We start from the raw sequence: 25,804 nt of genomic DNA on the forward strand, positions 1-25,804 counted from the left end.
TTTTTTTTTTTTTTTTGCTAAAAGAACCAATAACAAGATGTTTGGATGCAGACAATCAAGTTAAGGTTTGAGGGGGCTTATAATATATATTGGTGGTTTTGTTTATTTATTTTGTTTAAAGGTTTATTTAGTTTGAGGTTCAATTTAGTATTTATTTAGTTTGAGAGCTTATTTTTACAGGGGGCAGTTTTGTTTTAGGGTTTGTTTTGTTTAAGACATTTTTTTTGCCTGCATTTTTGTTTGTTTGAAAGGTTTTTGTTTGTTTAGTACTTATAGGTTTTATGGTAATGCTTATTTTGGTTATGGCTTTATTTTAGTTTTTTATTGTGTTTTTGTTTGTTTGATAGTTTATTTGGAGGGGTTATTTTTGTATTGTGGTTTGTTTTGTATTTATTGGGTTTACAGTAATGTTTATTTAGTTTAAGCCTTTATTTTCCTTCATCTTATTTTTAGTTTTTTGGAGAGCTATTTTGTTTTAGGGTTTGTAAGGCTTTATTCTGGGGGTTTATTTTATTTGTTGAGGCTTTAATTTGGGATTATTTGTTTTTTATTTTGTTTGGGTTTTTAAGGCTTTATTTTGTTTCATATAATTTTTATATATAAGTTTGTTTTGAGGTTTTGTTATGTGTGAGCATTTATTCTAAGGTTTATTTTTGAAGTGGTTTATTTATACTTTAAATGTGTAGTTTGTTTGAAGGTTTAAGTTTGTTGCGTTACTAAATAGTATTTTTATGTAGTGAATGTTAAAATACAGCCATACATAAAAGTTTGTCCACACCTCTGGCTTTGTGCTGTGAAATTAGAATTATAATCTGCATAAGTATGTAAATTTTTGTCCTCTATTATTAAGCCTATTTTCTATTTTAGTTGCATCAAAATCTGTGCGTTATTGAGACCGCTGGAACATATTAGTTTTCTGAATTGTGTGCATCCTCACACCTCTAGGTCATTGTTTTACTGTCTTTAGTGTAAACATGCTGTAGTTACAGTGGAATGAGAATGCGTGTAAATGAACCCGGCTGTTCTACATCTGTTCTCTGGTCCAGGAAGATGTTTTTTTTTTTCCCTCCAACGTGAGTCACGTGATGAACACATTGACTGCTACTCCCTACTAAAAATTTCCCCCTGAGGAGGGTGTGGAACACACACACACACACACACAAATACACACAAACACCTCATAGTGTGTTTACTGAGTTCTGCATTATTAAATTGGTACACGGACCATTAGCCTGCATTATCTATGCAAAGCAAGCTGCACAGGCCATGCTAACAATGTGTTTTAAATTAAGCAACCCGTTCACACTACAAAAACATAGGGAGACCAAAAAAGCTGAAAGGATAACACCATAAATACACTTCCTCTGCAGTGGACGACCACCTACTGTCACTATAGAGTATCAGTTACAGCACTAGCACTGAAGCCTTACCTTTTCCTTTCTTTTACATGTTTTTTTTTTATTGCACACTCAGCCACTGATGCTGAGTAAAGACACAAAGTAACATTGTTTTATTCTAGCAATACTGAAAACAGTCAACAGAATAGGAGGTAGTTCTGTAATTAAAATTTGATGTAAACTTTTACATACTTTCACACTGTATCCCAAAACTTGTTTGTATGGAAATTTTATATAAAAAAATAATTCATTACATTACTGATATGGTAATTAATGACAGAAGTTAGTTTTTTTTGGGGTTTAATTTTTGGTGGTATTTTTTTTTAAGTTTTATTTAGTTTGAGAGCTTATTTTTATAGGGGTCGATTATTTATTAGAGTTTGTTTTGTTTGAGGCTTTATTGTGTTTTATTTTTTGTTTGTATTTTTGTTTTTTGATGTTTTTAGAGGGTTTATTTTGTTTTATAGGGTTCATAGTAATTTTTATTTTGATCGAGGGTTTATTCTAGTTTTTTTTATTGTGTTTTTTGTTTCCTATAATTACAATTTCATATAAAATTTTACATAATTTCACATCGTATCTTAAAACTTGGTTGTATGGAAGTTCAACTAAAAAATTAATCCTCTAGCTGGTCTCGGTCTGGTCCCAAATGAAACCTAGAGCAGTTTGATTGCGGTGAAAGCGTGATCCTGTCTTAATCCAACCCAAAAATATCAAATATATTCCTTTTATTTAGGCTAAAGTGCTGATAAAGCGCAGTTTAATCTGATATATTAGCGAGATAACGCTAATTACCACAGCTATGAACAAACGCTGTCTCTGCTGCTGGAACACAGAATCTTTGACCAATCGCTGACCAATCAAAGGATGCAGTGTGCTAGCTTGGTTCATTGGTGCGCATTTTGGTGCATTTAGGTATTTTGGTGCCTGTCTGACACCAAACCAAACAGAGGGAGGAAACGATACAAGTATACAAACTCATCAACTGACCCGGACCAAAGAAACGAACTACAGGTGTGAAAATGTCTTAAGACATAGAATAAATATACTGAATATTAGCATTAGCACATTAGCATTAGTTTAGTAAAACATTTGTATTCATAATTTCATTTAACAGTACAGCAAAACTATGCTAAGAAAGTAACTAAATCTACTATATTTTACTTTAATTAGCCGTTAGCAACATTAGCATCTCTAACTCCAAATCGACTGACCTACTGACTAAAGTTTTAATATAGTGACCCCAACAACAACAGGCCCTGTTTCTCAGACTCAGGAGTTTTTGGTTTGCCACTGAGCTAAGCCGAGCAGAGTACTACATACTAGCGAGTGGAATTTTTTGAAAAGTGCAGTCCAAGCTAAAAAAGCAAATTCGTAGTAAAACCACACTGACCCATTTAAGACTGTTTTTTTTTTCTTCAATGAAAACACACACACACTCTCTTTTGCCATCCTGTCCTCCACAACTAAAAGTAGTCCCTCCCCAGCTCCTCCATCTGTCCTGTACTCCTCTGTTTCTGCTTTTGCACTCGTTTTTCTCCCCCCAGCGTTCACCCACTGCTCTAGAGTAAACAGTATTAGCCAGTCCGACGTCACAATGAAACCTTATCCCCACTGCCACGTAAGCGGGCAGGGGTCCGTCTGACCGACCGCCATTCCCCCTACAGCCACTCTCTCTCTTTCTTAATCTCTCGCTCTCTCTTTCACACATACAAACACACACATCTGGCTCTCACATGGGTAAAAAAAAAAAAACTGTTGCAGCAAAAGGGAGGAAACCCTGTGCAGCAAAACACAAACTCAAACCACTTTCTGCCAAGAAATGATGTTATCCACTAAGGTTGCACGATATACCACTTGTTATGATAACTATATAACTGTTATAATCGGCTTGTGTGGTTAAAACACAGTCCTCATATTACAATAACCATATATAGATAAAAATAACTGTACATAATCTAATGGAAACCATACGATGTGTACCAAAGACCTAAATGTAGTATGTATTTTCGCACTATAAGGCGCACTAAAAATCATTTAATTTTCTCAAAAAATCATCAGTGTGCCTTATACTCTGGTGGACCTTATGTTTGAATTTTACCAGTCAGGTTGTAAGGAGCAGTAAAGCCTCTTCACTGAAGTGCAGCTTTAGCTAGTACAGTTTCAGTTTAGTTCTCCAGTATTAGCAGTATTAGCATTAGCCATTGGCCGTCTAGAGGTGAGTAAAATCGGCATGTAGTCTGCTGCTAACCCTGGCCAACACTGCTGGAGCAGCATTACCATTACCCGTTGACCATGCTAAAAGCTAGCTCTTTGGCCTTTCAGAGGTGAGTATAATCGGCATGTAGTCTGCTGCTAACTCTGGCTAGCACCGCTGGAGCAGCATTAACATTACCGCTATACTGTAAGTTTACTGTAAATAAACAGAACTTAATTAATCGAAATTAACAGATTTATCCACACAGGATTAACATCTAGCCCTTGTTTGACTTGTCTGATTTGGAAATATCCAAATATTTGGAAATATTTTTTTAACGAATTTTTACAGGTGCTAAATTAGAAGGAAAACATAAAAGACGCCTTATAATCTGGTGTGCCCTATGTATAAACATAGACCAAAAAAATTGACGTTTACTGATGGTGCGCCTTAACATCCGGTGCGCCTTATAATGTGAAAAATATTAACTCAAGTGCATAGTCTTCTGGAGTCTTCATATGGAAGTTATACAACCGTACACTGCTCAGACATAACATTAGCATCACCTTTTATAGCACTTTAGATGTAAGCAACACATTCTTTGTTTGTCTACAATGTAGAATGCACAATACAATACATTTACTTAAGCAGTGCTTTTCCAATCATGTACTTTAAATGTAGCTTGGCTGTGCTAGTCTGTTTAGTCATAAGTGTTCCTCACCAGTGCTATTCTAATCTTGGATTTACCTCTACTAGCATGTTTCTTTGCTTCTCAAGAAACATGTGAGTGAAATTGACACAGAGAAAGCAGTTAGTCTTTGTTAAACATTCACATGCTACAGCTAAGTTAACTCAACTCATGTTACTATCCTAGCACTGTACAGCTCATTCTGTATCCTTCAGATGGACAGTCAGTTTGTGACTAGGTAAAAGAGGTAGTAAACCGAAGTAATGCTGTACCTTTATTAATTTGAGTAGAGTTTAAGAATGGCTCTTCCTGCCAGCTCTTTCCCTACGTCTCTGCACTGTATAGAGCAGCTACTTAAAATGCTTTGTCAGAATGGGTCCAGAAAAGGAAGAGGTGAAATCTGGGCCTGCTACAGCTGGTGGAAAAAGTCCTGATGTTGGGGGAAACAATGCAATATTACGTCAAGTAAATTAGTATAAAGTAAAAGTATATATTTTTCGCTCTTTTCCATTATTTGGCTTTGCTTTTCCAATGTTTTACCGGTTTACTGCTTATGACATGTTACCACAATGTACAATGTAAATTTTTTTCCGTCATTCTCGAACAGAGTTAAAATAAATAAGCAACAAAACAAAAGTTGCCACGTCCAGATTTTCCAACAGAAAACACAATGCAGGGATGACCAGACCAGATGAGAAAATGACTTCAGAACGTTCTGACCACAAGAGACAACTGAAACCACTCCATCTTCCTGAAATGCTCAGAGAGTTATGACTTTCCATTATTTATACCAAATGTCCACCATCCTTCTTAAATATAGCATTCTGTCAGAGTCAGCAGGACATTGCTATGGTGAACAATAGACAAACGATGGATTTGGTTCTGCATGCAGGTAAACAGTTTGGAGAATAAGGCCACAAGCAGACACTAAAAAGCTTGTGGCTACGAGGGCCTGGGGGGCATTAAGCTGTGTGCCATTGCTTTATTCTGACGCACTGAACGGCATTATTTGGTAGCTATGGAGCTAAACACACCACCGCAAGCTGACAGCAGACTAAGCCTGAGTTAAACTCAGCAGGACCCCCATAGAGCGGCTGTAATACGGCTGCCTTATGTCTCAGACTGTTCTGAGAGGGAACACTGTGTATTGGAAATTTCAGAACTGTAACAAGGCTTTGTGCTTTATAACGAACATTTTGTGAAAAAACATGGCCAGCTTTTTGTAGATAACACTGCATACAATCTACTTCAAAAGTCAGATGTCGGAACTGGAAATTATGTCACCTGACTTAGTTAATTAGACATTTTGATAATTGTTCTCTGTATTTCCAACATTTCAACATTTACAAATGACAGTCTTTTTATGTCAAGAATTGTTAGCATTATATGTTTGTATGTTTTTAGCACATTTTTAGACTAACAACACTAAGCGCTAGCTCTTTTGCCGTCCAGAGGTTAGTATAATCGGCATGTAGCCTGCTGCTAACTCTAGCTAGCACTGCTGGAGCAGCATAAGCATTACCGCTATACTGTAAGCTTACCGTAAATAAACAAATCTTAATTCATCCAAATAAACAGATTTATTTATCATTAACATCTAGCCCTCATTTGACTGATTTTTCGGAAATTATTATTTTTTATTTAATAAGAATTACAGTTTTGTTTAATTAACATAGCTTAGCTTTACAGGTGCTGATAATTAGACATTTTGATAATTGTTCTCTGAATTTCCAACATTCCAACATTTACAAATGACAGTCTTTTTATGTCAAGAATTGTTAACATTATATGCTTATATGTTTTTAGCACATTCTTACACTATGGAGGCTATGAAGACCACAAATAGTAGTGTGTATGACTGATTTAATAACGCACAAATACACCAAATATTCTCAATGTCAAAGAAAGAACTGCACCCAGAATTGGGTGAAAGCGTCAGATTGTAATGCTATTTGCTATTGCTAATGCTTTCAGGATGCATAAATTATTAATACTTTAGACTGATATGAGAAAGTCTTGGTCATATTTATGGAACTACACATACAGAAATGGTGTGTAACGCGTGTGTAACACTGCAACATGCCAGATGTCTCAACATTGTAGAGTTGTAGAGGTTCCTAATGGTGTCCTGTTCCTAATTGTGTCCATCCCATACAGTTTGAATATTCTTCGATCAAGAATTTGCAGTAAGTTGTAGAAGAGTTGATAGTGTGTCCAATAGTATCTCACACATATTTATTTTCTTTAAGGAAAGCTTAATCTAAAAAAAAGAATATTATTGAAATATTTTAAGTGTTGATCTTTGGAAATCAAAGATTGAATGATTTTAAAACAGATTTAAAAAAAAAGCTTGTTTGTTGAGTTAATCAGATTCAAATAAAAATAATCTCTTTAGCAATACTAATCTCTTTAGCAATACTAATCTTCACTGAGTGCACTGACAAGTCAACTGAGTGCAAATTCCTAGCTGATGCTTTATACAGTGTTTTTCTATGCAGTGTTATAAGCCTGTACCATTCATCCCTCTGTCCGTGACGAACAGCCTCATCTTGATGCTTCAGAGACTTTAATGAATGGTCTAACATCACATTCCTCTTTACGTCTCCTGATCCGTAATCAGCCTTTATGAATTACCTATCCATGCATTAGCTCCCAACCTTCCATGTGCTCATATCTCTATGAAAAAGATGAGACTGTCCAGCCCAACCAGTATATCTCAGGATCTCCAGATCTTTATCAAAATCTGAACATTAGTCACTGCTTATCTTGCAAAATATTTTCTGTATTATCCTCCCTTTTAGGTTCCATAGAGTGGTTACACCCTAAAATCTGTCTTTTTAAGTTTTGGTTGATTATATTTAATTCATAACTTGGTGGAATAATCAAAGGATGGGTCAAAAGTGCATATTCTACACTTTCTATACATTTTACTCTTGTATTTATAAACAGAAGAGGACATTTTAGGACCTGACTTGAATTTGATGACAATTACTGTTTGTATTTCCTAAAGAGAGCAAGTATTCTACAATAATGCATTTACCTGAGTCTATAGATATAGTTCTTCTTAGATGAAAAGAAGATGGCACCCTTCTTTTCTTGTCTTGCTTCCATTCAGCTTCCTTTTTTTTATACTCTTGCCTCTTATGAGTCCTCTCAGTCATGAATAGTGACTCTGGGACATGAATCGTGACTCTGGGACATGAATCTGGACCTGGATTGCTGTAAATCTGCTCGGTTATTATGTCAATTGCTGAGAGCACCAGGCAAACAAAACGGAATTTGATCTGATCCAGAACCCCCGCTCGAGAGGTGCCATCTTGCTTGCCAGATGGAGCCTCTTAGTCCCAGTTAGTCCCATCCTGGGATCAACTGTGTCTGATTCCACCAGGACACCTTCCTCCTAAATCGGCATTACTGTCATTCCACAGGCCTTAAGCAAAGCGCTGAGGGACTCCAGCCCGACAAACTGAAGCAAAGTGTCTCGAATCTCGAGGACAATCCATAAAGTGCGATTAGACTCAAGCTTGAAGGACTTGGAAAGACTGTGGTATTTGAAGCAGAGGGCTTTTGTCCTGGAGCTGGAGATGTGCTTCCCATTTTGAGCTCGATTTAGCTGGACAGATGGTCCTGAAAGCGTGATTAACTGGATAATTTGTGTTTGGAATGGGGCGAAGGCACATAAACACACATTTCTTACAGTGGGATTTTTTTTGACAGTAGGGTCATCAAGTCCTGAGTAGAAAATTCTCCATATGATACAATCATCTCACTGTTTATTTTTGTATATTCTTGCTATTTACTGTGAAGCTTTTTTTTGTGGTATATGCTTTGTTTTATTTTTATGTTACATTATTTATTTTGTTACATTTACAAAAGTTTTGTTTGTTATATTTGTACAACTGTACTGTCCAAGTCTTATAATTACATAACGGGGAAAAACATAGAGTATTGTTTTAATCTTGGAATTAAGCAATCAGTCATTAAAATAACCTTCATTTTGGCTTGGAGAGAAAGAAAAAAATGAAAGCAATATTTAAATCATCACAAAGAGAGGATATTGAATTGAAATTAACTACATCAAATAAAGGATGATTGTTTTAATTAGGATTTGAATAATAAGACTTAAAATTAAAAGAAAAAAAAAAGTAAAAAATATTGTGAAAAAATTATAAAATGAAAATGTTACTAAATGTTACTATTACTAAAGTACTAATAAAAGTAAATAAATTAAAGTTATTTTTCTTTGTTTTTTGGGGGTATGACGAGACACTCATTTCACAGGATGAGACGCAACAGAATATTGGGTTGACAAAACTAAAATTTAACATACATTTTACAAATGGTTGAAATATAATACATTTGATATGACTGAAACTCACAAAACGCAAAATTGCTGGTGATTTGTTTTACAATTCTGTACGTAATTATCTTGCAATGGATGTCAATGAACTTTTACTCCGATTATGAACTATGTATGATTTTTTTACATGCAGTAAAATACTTTTTTAGGTGGATTTTTAGGTGGTCGAGCAAGCTTCACACTGAGCACTCTCTCTCCAGGTTAAGATGTTCTTAATGCTAAGGTTGCTTTTGGAAAACTGGGCATAGAACAGAATATACGTAAGTACTATAGCTGGTTTTACTATAAACCAAACAACTTCTCTCCTGTATGATCTCACATGACTCCCTTCAGGTCTTACAACTATTGTCAGAATCGCCCCAGTGAGGGTTCTGAATTTAACTGGCAATCTCTCTTGAGAGTTCTATACAGGCCTGGCAACCTATGACTGAATCTCAACATGTTACTTCTGTGATTGCACAACACTCTGCATTTTAAACTGTGAAGGTGGAGATGTGTGGGAACTACCACAATATTATTTTGTGGTATATATCATATTGCCAACCCCAACTGACCCTTATCACTCCTACTAAGCAAGGCCTCCTTCCAGTCCAAAGACAATGTAACGAATCATGCCTTCCAAATTTCTTCCACACATTCCAGCACCTTTAACTTTTGAGGAAAGGCATATTTTCCTGTCGATGCTCCTCGCAACCCAATACTCGGTGACATCAGCAGGAATTGTATTTTTCTTCTTTTTGGCAAACTGGTGGAAATGTAAGAGTCAGAACTGTCCACGCCTAACGATTAAAACCCAGTTTGTTTTTGAAATCACCCCGAGCTAAATGACACTTTCCAGCTGTTCGCTGGAGTTCCACCTGCCAGCCCTGCCGAGAGAGGCAATTAAGATGGAAGGCAAACAGCCCAGAGCTGGAAACGACAAGAGCTTGATTAATTTATCCATATGCTCGCAGACTGCCCAAGAAAACAAGCGAAAAGGAATCCTATGCAAGTTACTGTAGATCCTGGGACAAACATATCAGCACTGATCCGGCCTGGCTTTTGGCACCGTAAAAAATCAGAACGATCTCAAATTGCTCAAGACTGTGAAGTAGTGCATTATGTGCTAAATGCTAATGCTAAACCTACAGAAAGAAGCTAAAGTGTTGCTCTATAAAATGTCAAACAGTGTATACCAGAACCTCTTTTAACTATGACAACAGCAGAAAAAAAGTTGGGACAGCAATGCCTTTGTAAAATGTGCAGCATGTGGTTTCACACTGTCTTGTTGGAAAAAAAATAAAAATCATGAATGTCCTTGAAAAAGATCTCCATTTATTTTTTTTCACTAATTATATCAACACAGAAGTGTACTGACAGAACTCCTTGCCATGACAGAACAATGTTTTTAGGGCACAATTTTAGCAAGTTATAAGTAAGCCATTAACTGTGCACTGTGCACCTTAATCTAGGGCATGTCAGTGTGTCTTTGCTATCGTAACGGCGGGAAAAGTACTCTTAGAACAACTTGAAAGGATGCAAAATTCTCTTAACTAATCAAGGGTATACCTGTGTTTTTCAATGCCAAGTTATCAATTTGCAAGTAATTTACCTGAACACACCTCATTTCAAGATCACCACACCCTTAATCAGCGTAGATGTATTCACAAGCACCGATGCTTTTTAAATGACACAGGAAAAAGGTGTGAAAATGGGCATTGTGACGCCCCTGGACTTTTGCTGATAACAGTCTGGATGGTTCTTCTTCGTCTTTGGTTCTTCTTTGTCTTCTTTGAAGTCTTTCATCTTCATCTTCTTCGTCACACATGTTGCCCCTGTGTGATTGCCTATCCCAAATGCCTCCAAGCTCAGAAAAGTCAATGCACACTTCTGGACATGGTTGACATAAGGTTTCTGTTTTACACAGTTTTACGTTTTAAGTGCTATTTGTGAATGTGACTTTGTATTGTAGTGTTTGAAAAAGATTAGCCCAAAAATGCTTTCCTTAAGTTGTTCTCTCAGCTATTGTTATATGTTGATGACTGTTCTTGATTCAGTGTCATCTAAGGGTGGGGATCACAAGTGTTTAGCGCTAAGGAGCTTAGCGATACGTGCTCCAGACTTAAGGACAAAAAGGGTGTGGCAATATACTTCTATGATGAAAACATTGAGATCTTAGAGCTACATATGCTGCTTTCAAGACAACTTTTCCAGGAATGTCCACTTCAAAAAGCTTTAACATAACAATACTGGGGCTTTAAATGGTCCAGTGGACTAAAGCGCTGCCTCTATGATTAGGAGATCGCTGGTTTGAATCCCGGTCATGTAGCTTGCCGTCTGTTGCCAGAGCCCTAAGATGGTGTGGGTGGGTAGATGGTGCTCCCTTCCCACATCCCTCCTAGGGTGATGTCAATCAACACAGGGCGTCTGTGAGCTGATGTATCAGAACTGAGTCACTGCGCTTTTCTCTGAGTGCACTGTGATGCTACTCTGCAATACTCCATAAGCAGCAGTTCGAAAAGAGGTGGTGACTGGCTTCACATGTGTTGGTGGAAGCATGTGCTAGTCTTTACCCTCCTTCTGTTGAAGCAGCACTAGCAGCTGAATGGGTGGGACAATTGGCCAGATAAATTGGGGTAAAAAACGGGAGAAAATTTGAAATAAAAATGTATAAAACATGACAATGCTAAACCTTAAATTATAAAAGGCATGGCTGTCCCAAAGTCTTTATTGGTGTATTCCATAATGACAACAGGCAACCCCTGCTTCCTGTGCGGATGCGTGTTCTCCTCACAGACGCCTGTGCATCTGGTCAGCTTCGAAATTCAGCACTCTGCCAAAGACATGCACGTCTACACTCTGGATGATAAATACACGCACCCAAACACGCTTCAATTAAAAATGAGCAAACCCCAAAAGCTCCATCCATCTGGTTAGTGTCAGAACAGAACATAAGTCAGAATGACTTCTCTCCAGACCTCCCTCACATCTCAGATAGCTTCACCAGCATCAATCAAATAACACCACAAAGAACAACAAGTAACACAACACAAACCTTCACACGGCCCTTCTCCTCTCTCAATTCCAGAATACCAGCCCCAAGCCTGATACAGAGCTCTCGACACCATCCGAGTCTCATCATCCTATCACAGTCCTGAGCTCGAGTCCAGAACTATCAGCAGGACTCAGTTCTGACTGACTCACATCCTCCATCCAGCCCCAAGATACACACTGACTTACTGACTTATAACCCCACCCTGCAGAGCACAGCTCAACTGAACTCAACTGGACACAAGACTGGACGAGTAATTCACATCATTCCTTTGCTCTTAAAAGTAACTTCTATCTCTCTCTCTCTCTCTCTCTCTCTCTCTCTCTCTGTCTCTCTCTCTCCATGTTTATATAGCTGTCTGTTTATCTTATTGTATCTACCTATCTAAATAGAGGTCTTTTACAGACTCCAATAGGTTTTCTTCCAGAATGGTCCTGTATTTGGCTCCATCCATCTTCCCATCAATTTTAACCATCTTCCCTGTCCCTGCTAAAGAAAAGCAGGCCCAAATCATGATGCTGCCACCAGTATGTTTGACAGTGGGGATGGTGTCTTCAGGGTGATGAGCTGTGTTCCTTTTAAGCCAAACATAATTTGCATTGTGGCCAAAAAGTTGGATTTTGGTTTCATCTGACCAGGGCAGACATGTATTCACACATGTATTCATCGAGTTTGTATGTCGGTCTGTCTGTCTTCTAGTGGTGTCACGATTCTCTAAATCCTCGATTCAATTTTATTTCCGATTTTAGGGTCACGATTTGATTCAATTGTCGATTTTCTTTCTTTTTTTTTTTTTTTTTACAGCAGAGAGGCCTTTGCCAGTTTTAGATTAGTGTATGGTCAGTCATTGGTTTGATTAATCAAATTTACAATATCTTATTTCAAAAGGTGGGCTTGATATAGGTGATGCAAAGTGATACAAGTGATCTGTAATACACCACATCAGGCACTAATGGTCAAATTTCAATAATTGAATTAAGATATATATGTAATGCCATCTAGTGGCTTTTTTTGGTAGCAGCCGTGTGCACTATTAAAACAATGTGCAACATAAAATAAATAATAAAGAAACACATGAACAGTCATGTACAAAATATATACAAATTAGAGCCTTAACAAACTGAACTCTATCCTACTATAACAGTTAAACATGAAAAATAAGACTAAGACTTTTTCGGTCCCTGAGAATGACAAGTTTTTTTCTTTAACAAAGATATATTATTAACTTTATCTGAGAGAAAGATGCTCCTTAAGGTACCAAAACTATTAACTTATTTGAGGCTAGACAAAACAACTGTTATTTTTATATTTTCAAGTTTTTCTGTAAGAAGATGAGAATGTCCACATTCTCTGGAGAAAGGGCTGCTCTGGAGAAAGGTCGGCTACAGTGTGCTGCGTCATTTGCGTAGCGTGCACGTGCTAGCGTAGCTTAGGGGGAGGGATCGTCGATCATCTTGTTGACTTCGAGGCTTGAAACCATGACATAATTTCGATCGATTTAGATGAAATATCGAAATCGTGACACCCCTACTGTCTACCCACTTGTCTGTCTGTCTGTCTGTCTATCTATGTATCCATTTGTTCACTTACCAATCTGTCTATTCAAATATGTATATCTATCTGTCTGCCCGTCTACCCATTTGTCTGTCTGTCTATATATGTATCTATTTGTTCACCTATTAATCTGTCTATTCACATGTATATTGTCTATCTGTCTGTCTGTCTGTTCACGCATCAATCTCTCTATTTACATATGTACATTGTCTGTCTGTATTCCCACCTGACTTTCTGTCTTTCCTTCTGTTCACCTATCAATCTATCAAAGTGCCTGTCTACATCTATCTTTCTGTATGTCTTTTGGGATATCTACCTACCCTCTATCTATCTATCTGACTGTCTCTCTGTCTATCTGTCTAGCATTTATTACATACTTTAAGCTCTCCTCATTGGAGTCCAGTGTTATTTATAGTAATTATCATATCAGCACCTGCTTTGGCAAATCAACACAAATCCAGACATTGGCTGAAACTCTAGCTCATCCTACAGCTGTCATGTACTTTCTTCAAACTAAGACATTAGTGTTACTGTATTTATGTTTACCTGCATCTGTTTTAATGTGTTTTGGAGTTCTTACAAGCAATCATATGCCTTATTTGCCTTATATAATTAATCAATGTATATGTTAGCTGTATGTGATGTGAGATGCCCTTGTTTCATTTTTAAAAGAAGAAAATAAAAGAAAACTGCAATCTTATTCATTTGAATGTCATTATGATCCAATAACCTTAATACAGAATTTTTAAACTGTGGTCTACTTGGAAAATATCAGAATATTGAACCTTTTCCAAACTGCGTACTGAAAATCCTTACTGCATTTTAATCCCCCAAAAACTGCAAGTCATCAGCAGACAGAGGTAGACAGGAGATGCTGAGTAAGGCTGCAGACTCATGCTAGCAGTCAGTCAACACACAACAACGCTCGTTAGCTCCCGTTCAGATCAACAGGTTAAGGAAGGAAGGGAGGATGGAGTGTGTTAGTGTGTGAGGATGGGAGAGAGAGAAAAGATGTTATGCATGAATTAACATAGTCTTACCTGATTTGCGCTTGGAGCCATAGTCCCTGAAAAAGAGGCAGGAGAGACAGCAGAGAGACATGATTAGAGACCCGTCTGAATATCGCTGTGTCCTGCAGGCAGCCGGCACAACCTGCTCCAGCACTGTCCAGCACTCACACACTCTCACAAACACTCACACACACACACACACACACACACGTGCGCATGCAACAGCGCCAGCGGAACGTATGTCAATGTAGAGAGCAAGTGTCTGTGTGTGTGTGTTTCTGTGAATGAGCACGAGGGTGTGCGACTGTGCTGCCGAGAAAGGGCAGCGAGCACATCATGTGACCCAAACAGAGCCACTCTCTGGTCTCTGTGTCTGTCCATCCCAGCAACCACACTCCCCCAGCACCCCCACCCCACCCCTTCAGCCCCCTCACCCACCCATCAAATCCCCTTAGTGCTTTACTCCAGAGAATACAGGAAGGAAGGACCCTCTCAAGTCCTGCTTAATGGATTATAATTGGATTAGCTATTTAGCAGCTAAGCTATAAGCAGTTTAGTATATGTACTCTATGTGTGTGTGTGTGTGTGTGTCTGTTGGGATGGGGGTCTCTACAAATCTGTCTGAATGAGTCATGTGGTCGGAAGATGTGCAGAGAGAGAGAGAGAGAGAGAGAGAGAGAGAGAGAGAGAGAGAGAGAAAAGGAGGAAGAGACAGAAACAGAGAAAGAGGGAAGGTGAGAAGTGAGGATGAACTATTTATAGAAAATTACGCCAATGCGGACTAGGGTGATTTTCACACATACACAGGTTACAGGAGTGTCAGGAGGTAATATAATAATATAAACTCTATGTTTATTTCTAAACATAATATAGAAATACAAGTCATACAACATATACAGTTGCAAGAAAAAGTATGTGAAACCTTTGGGATTACTTGGATTTCTGCATAAATCGATCATTAAATGTGTTCTGATCTTCATCTAAGTCACAACAATAGACAAACACAGTCTGCTTAAACTAATACCACAAAAAACATTCAAGAGGATACGGTTCTAGTTTATAACAGCAAAGGTTTCTCATTCAAGACACTACAGAAAAGATAAAGTTGACCAGCTACATCTTCACAAAACAGCAACCCTAGCATTTAACAAGAGGTGTTTCCGCATTTAACGATCTCTCCCCAAAGGCACACTACCCAAAAGTTTAATTAGACTACACCTGAAATCATCTAAGCATTACCACACATTGAGTAAAAGTTCACAACATGTAAAATCCAAATATGTCGAGGAAGACCACTTTACTTTGCTATAGTATTCCCTTATGTCGGACGTGACACTCCTAATCCATTCCCTGACTGAAAACGGGGTGCCCTGACAAATTGAAGCCCTGGATTATGAGGGGACTGTCCCAGATGGCACCGGTCTTGTGGAGAAAAGAGCTTTAAGACACATTACAGCGGATATATGTGTGTTAATAGCTTAGTGCAGCATTAGGGTACTCCTGCACTTCTGATAATCCTTCAGTTATCAGAAGTGCAATATGGGGACTGGATGACTAGCCTTATTTTGAGTGATGATGGGGGGAAGGTGTATGACCATTCCATGGATGAGTGGACACCAAGCACATCTGATCATTTGTATGAAACCAGAAGCTCTATGTTAACCATGTCCAGAAGCATTGGCACTTCTCTAGATTTCTCTGGACCAAAAGACTCCACCAATGGAAGAATAAAGACCCTGCACTGATACAGTTGCAAGAAAAGTATGCAAACCCGGTGGGATTACTTGGATTTCTGAAAAAAATGGTCATTAAATGTCTTCTGATCTTCATCTAAGTCACAACAATAGACAAACATAGTCTGCTTAAACTAATACTAATAAAAACATTGAAACATATACTTTTTGTGTTGTATTAGTTTCAGTTTGTCTATTGCTGTGACTTAGATGAAGATCAGAACACATTTAATGACCAATTTAAGCAGAAATCCAAGTAATCCCAAAGGGTACACATACTTTTTCTTGCAACTGTATGTTTGCAGGAAGAATAAGACCAAATAAGTGTTGTGAGAAGACATATGAGCTCCACAATGTGGTAAGTAAATTTGTCCCAATATTTTTAATTGCAGACATAAAATGCAGGAATAAACATGCAGTATATATTAGCAAATGCAATTAAGTACAAGTATGATGAGCTTTTCATACCTGCACTCATCCCTCCATTCGCATCTCTCCCTCTCACTCTCCTCTCATCTCTTAGCATCTCTCTGTCCTCTACATCCATTCCCCTATCAATCTCTCCCTTTGTGTCTCCCAGTGGCAAATGAAAGCACCCTTTCTACCCATAAACCCTGAGGTCACTCAGAACGTCCTGGAACGACAGTGATCCAGAATGGCCTCCTTTGTCGGGGTAACAGAAACAGGCCTCAGACGCTTAAAGAAATAACTCTTCCAAAAAGCAGATTTACAGATTCTTTCCTGTTAACAACATAGCTGCTCAGCCAGGACATTTTTGGGGTCAGAAACTGGAAAAAGATATTTCAAAAAAAGTCTTTATAACTTCATTTAATTTCTTAATATAGATCCATTTTTACATTTCAGGACTGCGAAATATTCTAAAGATCCATCAAAGAGCAAAAATGTTAACAAATGCATGTGCAAATTATTGATATGTTTAAAAACAATGCTCTTTGGAGCTCCGAATGATCCAGTGGGCTAAGCACTGCCACTATGATCAGGAGATCGCAAGTTCGAATCCTGTTCATGTAGCTTGCTTTCGGCTACCGAAGCCCCGAGAGAGCACAATTGGTCTCTCTGGGTGGGTAGATGGCGCTTTTTTTCAATCAGCACAAGGCATCTGTGAGCTGATGTATCAGAGCTGAGTCGCTGCGCTTTCGAAAAGTTAAAAATTTAAATAATTAAAAAAATATATATATATATAGCCGCAAGCGGCAATCATCGGGTTCAAGCACCAACTTGCACAATGGTGCCTACTGGAGCATTGAATGGTGATGTGTAAGAAGGTCTAATATGATTGGAGATGCCCTGTCACATTTAGAAATTATCAAGTTTTTCACCTGTTATTAATGTTGAGCAGAGGCCTTTCAACCTGATCAGTGCTTAAATTCACATGTAAATCTAGTGAACTTTGTAGGATATTCATTAAGTGAGTTAGAACTAGTCAAAAGGTGTCTACATGTTATTGGTATTGATCAGGTGGCTTCAACCAGAATGTTCACAAAGTGGTATTCAGATTGACCTTTGAACCTTTGCAGAACAAGCTGAAATGTTTGACCAAACAAGTTTAAATTAACACAAAGGAGTGAATGTTCTGATATGACATGTAATTACGAAGTTATTATAAATCTAGTTCTGAATTAAATGGCGCTTCATCAAGCACCAACTAGCACAATGGTGCCTACTAGAGCATAGGATGGTGATGTGTAAGAAGGTCTAACACAATTGGAGACATTCTGTCACATTTAGAAATGATCAAAAGTCTTTCACCTGTTATTAATGTTGAGAAGAGGCACAAATGAGTGCATGTTCTGATATGACATGTAATGTCAAGTTATTCTTAATCTAGTTCTGTATTAAATGGCGCTTCATCAGAGTGATATTGTACAGAGGTCTTTAACATTGTGAGATTACAGCAAATACTGCAGAGTTACAGCAATTTAGGTTAGAAATTCCAAGGACGCACAGATTGCTTGATGCCTGGAGAGTATTGTATGTGAAATTTTCACAAATGTTTTTAATGAACATTTACCTAGAGACTCTACAGTGTGCAGCAAGACTGAAATGGAGGTGATAGGCCAAATATCCAGAGAGTAGTTTCAATATAGCTATTTTCAAACAATTAGCAATTATGAATGAACAAAGCACTTTTTAAACATAGTTGTATTGAGAAATTTGTCAGAGCCACTGTACTGAATATGGCAAAAACAATTAGATGTCAAAATAGTACAGCATGATTGACATATAATCGTTTTTTTGGAACAGCGCCCCCCCAGTGGGCGGATTGTTTCAGCACTTTGCAGGTCACTACAGTGTCTCCACCTGAACATAACTGCCAAATATCATCCAGATTGGGCAACATTCAGCCTGCCAAAATGTCTGCTGAATGCTGATTGGCTGATGGTGTTCAGCCATGTTGATTGATTAAGTTGCCCTTTGAACATCCTTTAGAGGCTGTATGATAGATTCTGCATGCAAAGTTTCAACTTGCTAGGTTGCACGGTTGCTGAGAAACAGTGCTCCAAATTTACCTCTTGAAGTGAATGGGGCATATATCCGGAAGGACTAATTTGCATATGGCGGCCATATTGTTTACATATTTCAACTTTTTCTTAATGAATATTGAAGCGCATGCTCTCACGAGTGTTTTGATACCAAACATGCCAGGATTGGTCAAAATTCCTAGGACTAGTTTGCAAAAGTAGGTTTTGCATATTATGCAAATTAGCACAAAATCTATATAGACGGAAGTGCATGGTCCAAATTGGAAAGTTGTTGGTATTGACCCAAGGAATCCATCAAAAAAAGAATTTTGAATGTAGGTCTTATGGTTTTTGAGTTATTGAGAAAATTGTGAAAAATGAATTTCCTTGTTTATAGCGCCACCACTTGACCAATCGGTGCCATTTTTGTTGTCCACCGAGATGCACTGATCCTACATCTACCTACCAAGTTTAATTTCTCTATGACTTACGGTTTAGGCTGCACAACTGTTTTTTCAGGAGAAAAAGAATAATAATAATAATAACAAGCGGCGATTTACGGGGTTCGAGCGTTACAGACAAAGAGGCCCCTGGAGGCCAGTTAGGCTTAAAACATGTTGCCGGTTGACCGGCATCACCAAACTGGATGACCAGCATGGCAAAGGTGTTTGGCCAGTATGACCAAGCTGGATGACCAGCATTGCTATGATGACAAAGCTGAATGACCAGCAGGACCATAATGACCAATGTGAATGACCACAATGACCTAGCTGGATGGGCAGCATAACCAAGCTAGGTGACCAGCGTGACCATAAAGACCATAATGACAATGCTAGATGAGTGGTGTGAGTAAACTAGTTGAAATGCATTGATAAATTGAGCTGTAGTGTTCAGCAGGTTTTATGTGGTCTCTTGCTGCACTCTAGTGGGCATTCGGAGAGCCTAGCAGTGAGGCATGACAAGGGCACATATTAATAACCAATAATATCAATAATAGTACATAAGTTTTGACCTGATTAACATTCAGCCTGTCAAAAGCTTGCTGGAATGTGATTGGCTAATAGTGACCACAAAAGTGTCCATATCAAATTTTCATTTGGTGTACCATAGTGCATGGGCCATAGATGATAATTGGCAAGGACGACCTTGATAGCTTGTATGGTTCTAGAGAAACAGCTATCGAGCATTGGCTCCGCCCCCTGGGGGGGGTGTATGTCTACTTAAACTGACAGGGTATCTGAGAATCATGTAATGATCAAAGGACTGAAGTGGTATTAGTGTCAGGTTAAGCATTCAAAAGTTATGTGTTAAAGACATTTTACTGCACCATGGTAGAACTCATTTGCATATGGCGGCCATATTGTTTATAAATGTAAAGATTTTTTTAATAATTATTGAGGAGTAAGCTCTGCTGAACTGTTTGACACCAAACATGTCATGATTGGTCAAGGATCCAAGGACAAGATCTCAAAAGTAGGTTTTGCATATTATGCAAATTTAAAAAAAAATTAAGTGTGTGGAGCATAAACAAGAATGACCCAGGCGGCTGACTAGCATGACCAAGAAGGATAAAGATCTTCAATTAAGCAAGACAAGCAAGATTGAATAAGTTCAGCAGAGCTTTAATTTAGAATAATTCAACTGTAACTGTTTCACCAAATGACCACCAGAGCGCAGCAAGAGACCACATATAACCTGCTGGAAATCTATAACTCTATCAGAAAGACAGAATATTCCCTATCAGTGTGTTTCTATTTATTAAAAAGAGAAGAAAAGTCCGATTGGGCTCCAAATTGGTACTCATGATCAAGTGGTCTGTATATACATGTATGTATATTTGTGTGTTGATAGGGTCAAAGGTTCCTGACTTCTGACCATTTAGGTTTGAAAAAAGTGATAATACAGGCTTATGGCCTACAAAATGGCTGTTGCTCTTTGGCCATATTAGAGGCAAAAAATATCTGATTTGGCTCAAAATTTGCAATCAAGATCACAATATCAGTCTATATATGTATGTCAATTTCTGTGTCAATAGGGTCAAAGGTTCCTGACTTCTGTCAATTTAGATTTGACAAAAGCGATAATACAGGCTTGAGGCCTACAAAATCGCTGTAGTTTTCCAGCCGTTGTAGAGGCAAAACATGTCCGATTTGGCTGAAAATTTGCAATCAAGATCAGATTATCAGTCTATATATGTGTGTAAATTTGTGTGTTGATAGGGTGAAAGGTTCCTGTCTTCTGTCCATTTAGGTTGGAAAATAGCGATAAATAGAATAAATTGAAAATAGTTATTTTTTCACTGTAGAGCCTACTGAAGACTTATTTGGCTCATACTTGGCAAATGTGCTTCAAATGTCATTGTTAATTAGTAGCTTCAACAGTTTTGGCATGTTTTAAACTTTGACAGAGTTTTGGCCAAATAACTCTGAAAAGGCTTTCACGTACATGTTTGATCAAGGTTTATGGGCCTCAAATAGTTAAAATGTCAAGATTTTTTTGATAATTATTTACCTACAGGGTCTCAAGATTGCATCAAGACCAAAGTTATTTTGATTGATTAAGGACTTAAAGACAAGTTCGAAAAGAGCAATTTTTACTCTTTTGGCCACTGATGAAAATCTTTCCATTTTTGGTAAATACATGTAATTACAAAGTTGTAAAGGCTACAGCAAAGTATACAACTAAAAAAGAATAACAAGCCTAGGCCACTTGTACCTTTAGATATAACTGATTTTCTGCTATAGCGCCCCCTTGAGGCCAATCAACGCCATATTTTAATGGATGATAGAAGGCCCTGAGATACATGTAGGGTATAAGTATCGTCCTGATTGGTCATTGTTTAGCATGTCAAAAGCTTGCTGGAAACTGATTGGCTAATAACGATCGCAAAAATTTGCATATCAAATTTTCCTTCTGTAAAACATTAGGACATAGGCCATAGATGATACATGCCAAAGGAGAGCTTCATAGCTTGTACGGTTCCTGAGAAACAGATTTTTAGCTTTGGCTCCGCCCCCTGGGGGCGTATGTCTACACAGATTGACAGGCTACCTCAGAATCATGTTGGCATCAACGGTCTAAAGTGGCATTAGTGTAGGTTTAAGCATTCAAAAGTTACAGCTGTTAGAGTAAATTTGGGTGTGCCACGGTAAGATTAATTTGCATATGGCGGCCATATTGTTTAAAAATTTCTCAATTTTTTCGATAATTATTGAGGTTGGGACTCTGTTGAGTTGTTTGACACCAAATATGACAGGATTGGTCAATGACCCTAGGACAAGTTCTCAAAAGTAGGTTTTGCATATTATGCTAAATAGCAAAAAATCTAAGTGGGCGGAGCTTAGTGGTTCTATTGACCTTTTTGATTTGCCATTAACCAAGGAATCATATAATGCAAGAATTTTTGCTCTACCTATCAGGGCGTGGCAGTTACGAGGCCTAACGCGTTAACCTTCGCCATAGCGCCCCCTTGAGGCCGATTTGGCTCATCTTTTGAATCTGAGTAGCGGTGAGAAGTACTACCATATGACCAAGTCTCAGCCCTGTAGGCCTTACGGTTTCTTCTGCCCAATCACTTCTATGGCAGAAAAAGAATAAGAATAATAATAAATATAGCCGCAAGCGGCGATTTACGGGGTTCGAGCGTCACAGGCAAAGAGGCCCCTGGAGGCCAGTTAGGCTTAAAACCTGTTGCTGGTTGACCGTCATCACCAAACTGGATAACCAAGCTGGGTAACCAGCGTGACCATAAAGACCAAAATGACAATGCTAGATGAGTGGTGTGAGTAAACTAGTTGAAAAGCATTGATAAATTGAGCTGTAGTGTTCATCAGGTTATATGTGGTGTCTTACTGCACTCTAGTGCGCATTTGGTGAAACAAATTCAGTTCTTAAATTGGAAAAACACAAGGCATAAAAAGGGCATATAAATAACCTGTATATAGTATATAAGTTTTGACCTGATTAACATTCCGCCTGTTAAAAGCTTGCTGGAATGTGATTGGCTAATAGTGACCACAAAAGTGTCCATATCAAATTTTCATTTGGTGTACCATTAGTGCATGGGCCATAGATGATAATTGGCTAGGATGACCTTGATAGCTTGTATGGTTCTAGAGAAACAGCTATCGAGCATTGGCCCCACCCCCTGGGGGGGTGTATGTCTACTTATACTGACAGGGTATCTGAGAATCATGTAATGATCAAAGGACTGAAGTGGTATTAGTGTCAGGTTAAGCATTCAAAAGTTATAAGTGTTAAAGACATTTTACTGCACCATGGTAGAACTCATTTGCATATGGCGGCCATATTGTTTATAAATGTAAAGATTTTTTTAATAATTATTGAGGAGTAAGCTCTGCTGAACTGTTTGACACCAAACATGTCATGATTGGTCAAGGATCCAAGGACAAGATCTCAAAAGTATTTTTTGCATATTATGCAAATTTATAAAAAAAAATAAGTGGGTGGAGCATAAACAAGAATGACCCAGGCGGCTGACCAGCATGAACAAGAAGGATAAATATGTTCAATTAAGCAAGACAAGCAAGATTAAATAAGTTCAGCAGAGCTTTAATTTAGAATAATTCACCTGTAGCTGTTTCACCAAATGACCACCAGAGCGCAGCAAGAGACCACATATAACCTGCTGGAAATCTATCACTCTATCAGAAAGACAGAACATTCCCTATCAGTGTGTTTCTATTTATTAAAAAGAGAAGAAAAGTCCGATTGGGCTCCAAATTAGTACTCATGATCAAGTGGTCTGTATATACATGTATGTAAATTTGTGTGTTGATAGGGTCAAAGGTTCCTGACTTCTGACCATTTAGGTTTGAAAAAAGTGATAATACAGGCTTATGGCCTACAAAATGGCTGTTGCTCTTTGGCCATATTAGAGGCAAAAAATATCTGATTTGGCTCAAAATTTGCAATCAGGATCACAATATCAGTCTATATATGTATGTCAATTTCTGTGTCAATAGGGTCAAAGGTTCCTGACTTCTGTCCATTTAGATTTGAAAAAAGCGATAATAGAGGCTTGAGGCCTACAAAATCGCTGTAGTTTTCCAGCCGTTGTAGAGGCAAAACATGTCCGATTTGGCTGAAAATTTGCAATAAAGATCAGATTATCAGTCTATATTTGTGTATAAATTTGTGTGTTGATAGGGTGAAAGGTTCCAGTCTTCTGTCCATTTAGGTTGGAAAATAGCGATAAATAGAATAAATTGAAAATAGTTATTTTTTCACTGTAGAGCCTACTGAAGACTTATTTGGCTCATACTTGGCACATGTACTTCAAATGTCATTGTTAATTAGTAGCTTCAACAGTTTTGGCATGTTTTAAACTTTGACAGAGTTTTGGCCAAATAACTCTGAAAAGGCTTTCACGTACATGTTTGATCAAGGTTTATGGGCCTCAAATAGTTAAAATGTCAAGATTTTTTTGATAATTATTTACCTACAGGGTCTCAAGATTGCATCAAGACCAAATTTGTTTTGATTGATTAAGGACTTAAAGACAAGTTCGAAAAGAGCAATTTTTACTCTTTTGGCCACTGATGAAAATCTTTGCATTTTTGGTAAACATATGTAATTACAAAGTTGTAAAGGCTACAGCAATGTATACAACTAAAAAAGAATAACAAGCCTAGGCCACTTGTACCTTTAGATATAACTGATTTTCTGCTATAGCGCCCCCTTGAGGCCAATCAACGCCATATTTTAATGGATGATACAAGGCCCTGAGATACATGTAGAGTATAAGTATCGTCCTGATTGGTCATTGTTTAGCCTGTCAAAAGCTTGCTGGAATCTGATTGGCTAATAACGATCGCAAAAATTTGCATATCAAATTTTCCTTCTGTAAAACATTAGGACATAGGCCATAGATGATACATGCCAAAGGAGAGCTTCATAGCTTGTACGGTTCCTGAGAAACAGATTTTTAGCTTTGGCTCCGCCCCATGGGGGCGTATGTCTACACAGATTGACGGACTACCTCAGAATCATGTTGGCATCAAAGTTGTAAAGTGGCATTAGTGTAGGTTTAAGCATTCAAAAGTTACAGCTGTTAGAGTAAATTTGGGTGTGCCACGGTAAGATTAATTTGCATATGGCGGCCATATTGTTTACAAATTTCACAATTTTTTCGATAATTATTGAGGTTGGGACTCTGCTGAGTTGTTTGACACCAAATATGACAGGATTGGTCAATGACCCTAGGACAAGTTCTCAAAAGTAGGTTTTGCATATTATGCTAAATAGCAAAAAATCTAAGTGGGCGGAGCTTAGTGGTTCTATTGACCTTTTTGATTTGCCATTAACCAAGGAATCATATAATGCAAGAATTTTTGCTCTAGCTATCAGGGCATAGGAGTTACGAGGCCAAACGCGTTGACCTTCGCCATAGCGCCCCCTTGAGGCCGATCGGGCTCATCTTTTGAATCTGAGTAGCGGTGAGAAGTACTACCATATGACCAAGTCTCAGCCCTGTAGGCCTTACGGTTTCTTCTGCCCAATCACTTCTATGGCAGAAAAAGAATAAGAATAATAATAAATATAGCCGCAAGCGGCGATTTACGGGGTTCGAGCGTTACAGGCAAAGAGACCCCTGGAGGCCAGTTAGGCTTAAAACATGTTGCCGGTTGACCGGCATCGCCAAACTGGATGAGGATGACCAGCATGACCGTGAAGACCAAGCTAGATTACCAGCATGACTAATCTGGATGACAAACTTGTTGACCATATTGACCAAGCTGGAAGACCATAATGACCAAACTGGATGACCAGCATGGCAAAGGTGGTTGGCCAGTATGACCAAGCTGGAAGACCACCATTACTATGAGGACAAAGCTGAATGACCAGCAGGACCATAATGACCAATGTGAATGGCCAGCATGACCAAGCTGGATGGCCAGCATAACCAAGCTGGGTGACCAGCGTGACCATAAAGACCATAATGGCAATGCTAGATGAGTGGTGTGAGTAAACTAGTTGAAAAGCATTGATAAATTGAGCTGTAGTGTTCATCAGGTTTTATGTGGTGTCTTACTGCACTCTAGTGCGCATTTGGTGAAACAAATTCAGTTCTTAAATTGAAAAAACACAAGGCATAAAAAGGGCAAATAAATAACCCGTATATAGTATATAAGTTTTGACCTGATTAACATTCCGCCTGTTAAAAGCTTGCTGGAATGTGATTGGCTAATAGTGACCACAAAAGTGTCCATATCAAATTTTCATTTTGTGTACCATTAGTGCATTAGTGCCATAGATGATAATTGGCTAGGATGACCTTGATAGCTTGTATGGTTCTAGAGAAACGGCTATCGAGCATTGGCCTCGCCCC

General features: G+C 38.2%; 1 protein-coding gene across 6 annotated transcripts in view; it reads right to left on the reverse strand.

Moving 5' to 3' along the window:
- Positions 1–25,804, reverse strand: part of sh3pxd2aa (SH3 and PX domains 2Aa) — a 204,157-nt gene that overhangs the window by 57,500 nt on the left and 120,853 nt on the right. For all 6 annotated transcript variants that reach the window (XM_007251360.4, XM_022674731.2, XM_007251361.4 and 3 more), the window contains exon 6: positions 14,268–14,293. In XM_007251360.4, coding sequence (XP_007251422.3) covers positions 14,268–14,293 — 26 coding nt within the window. The remainder of the gene's footprint in view (positions 1–14,267; positions 14,294–25,804) is intronic.

The sequence above is a fragment of the Astyanax mexicanus genome, chromosome 21 (genome assembly GCF_023375975.1).
Source record: "Astyanax mexicanus isolate ESR-SI-001 chromosome 21, AstMex3_surface, whole genome shotgun sequence".
NCBI lineage: Eukaryota > Metazoa > Chordata > Actinopteri > Characiformes > Acestrorhamphidae > Astyanax > Astyanax mexicanus.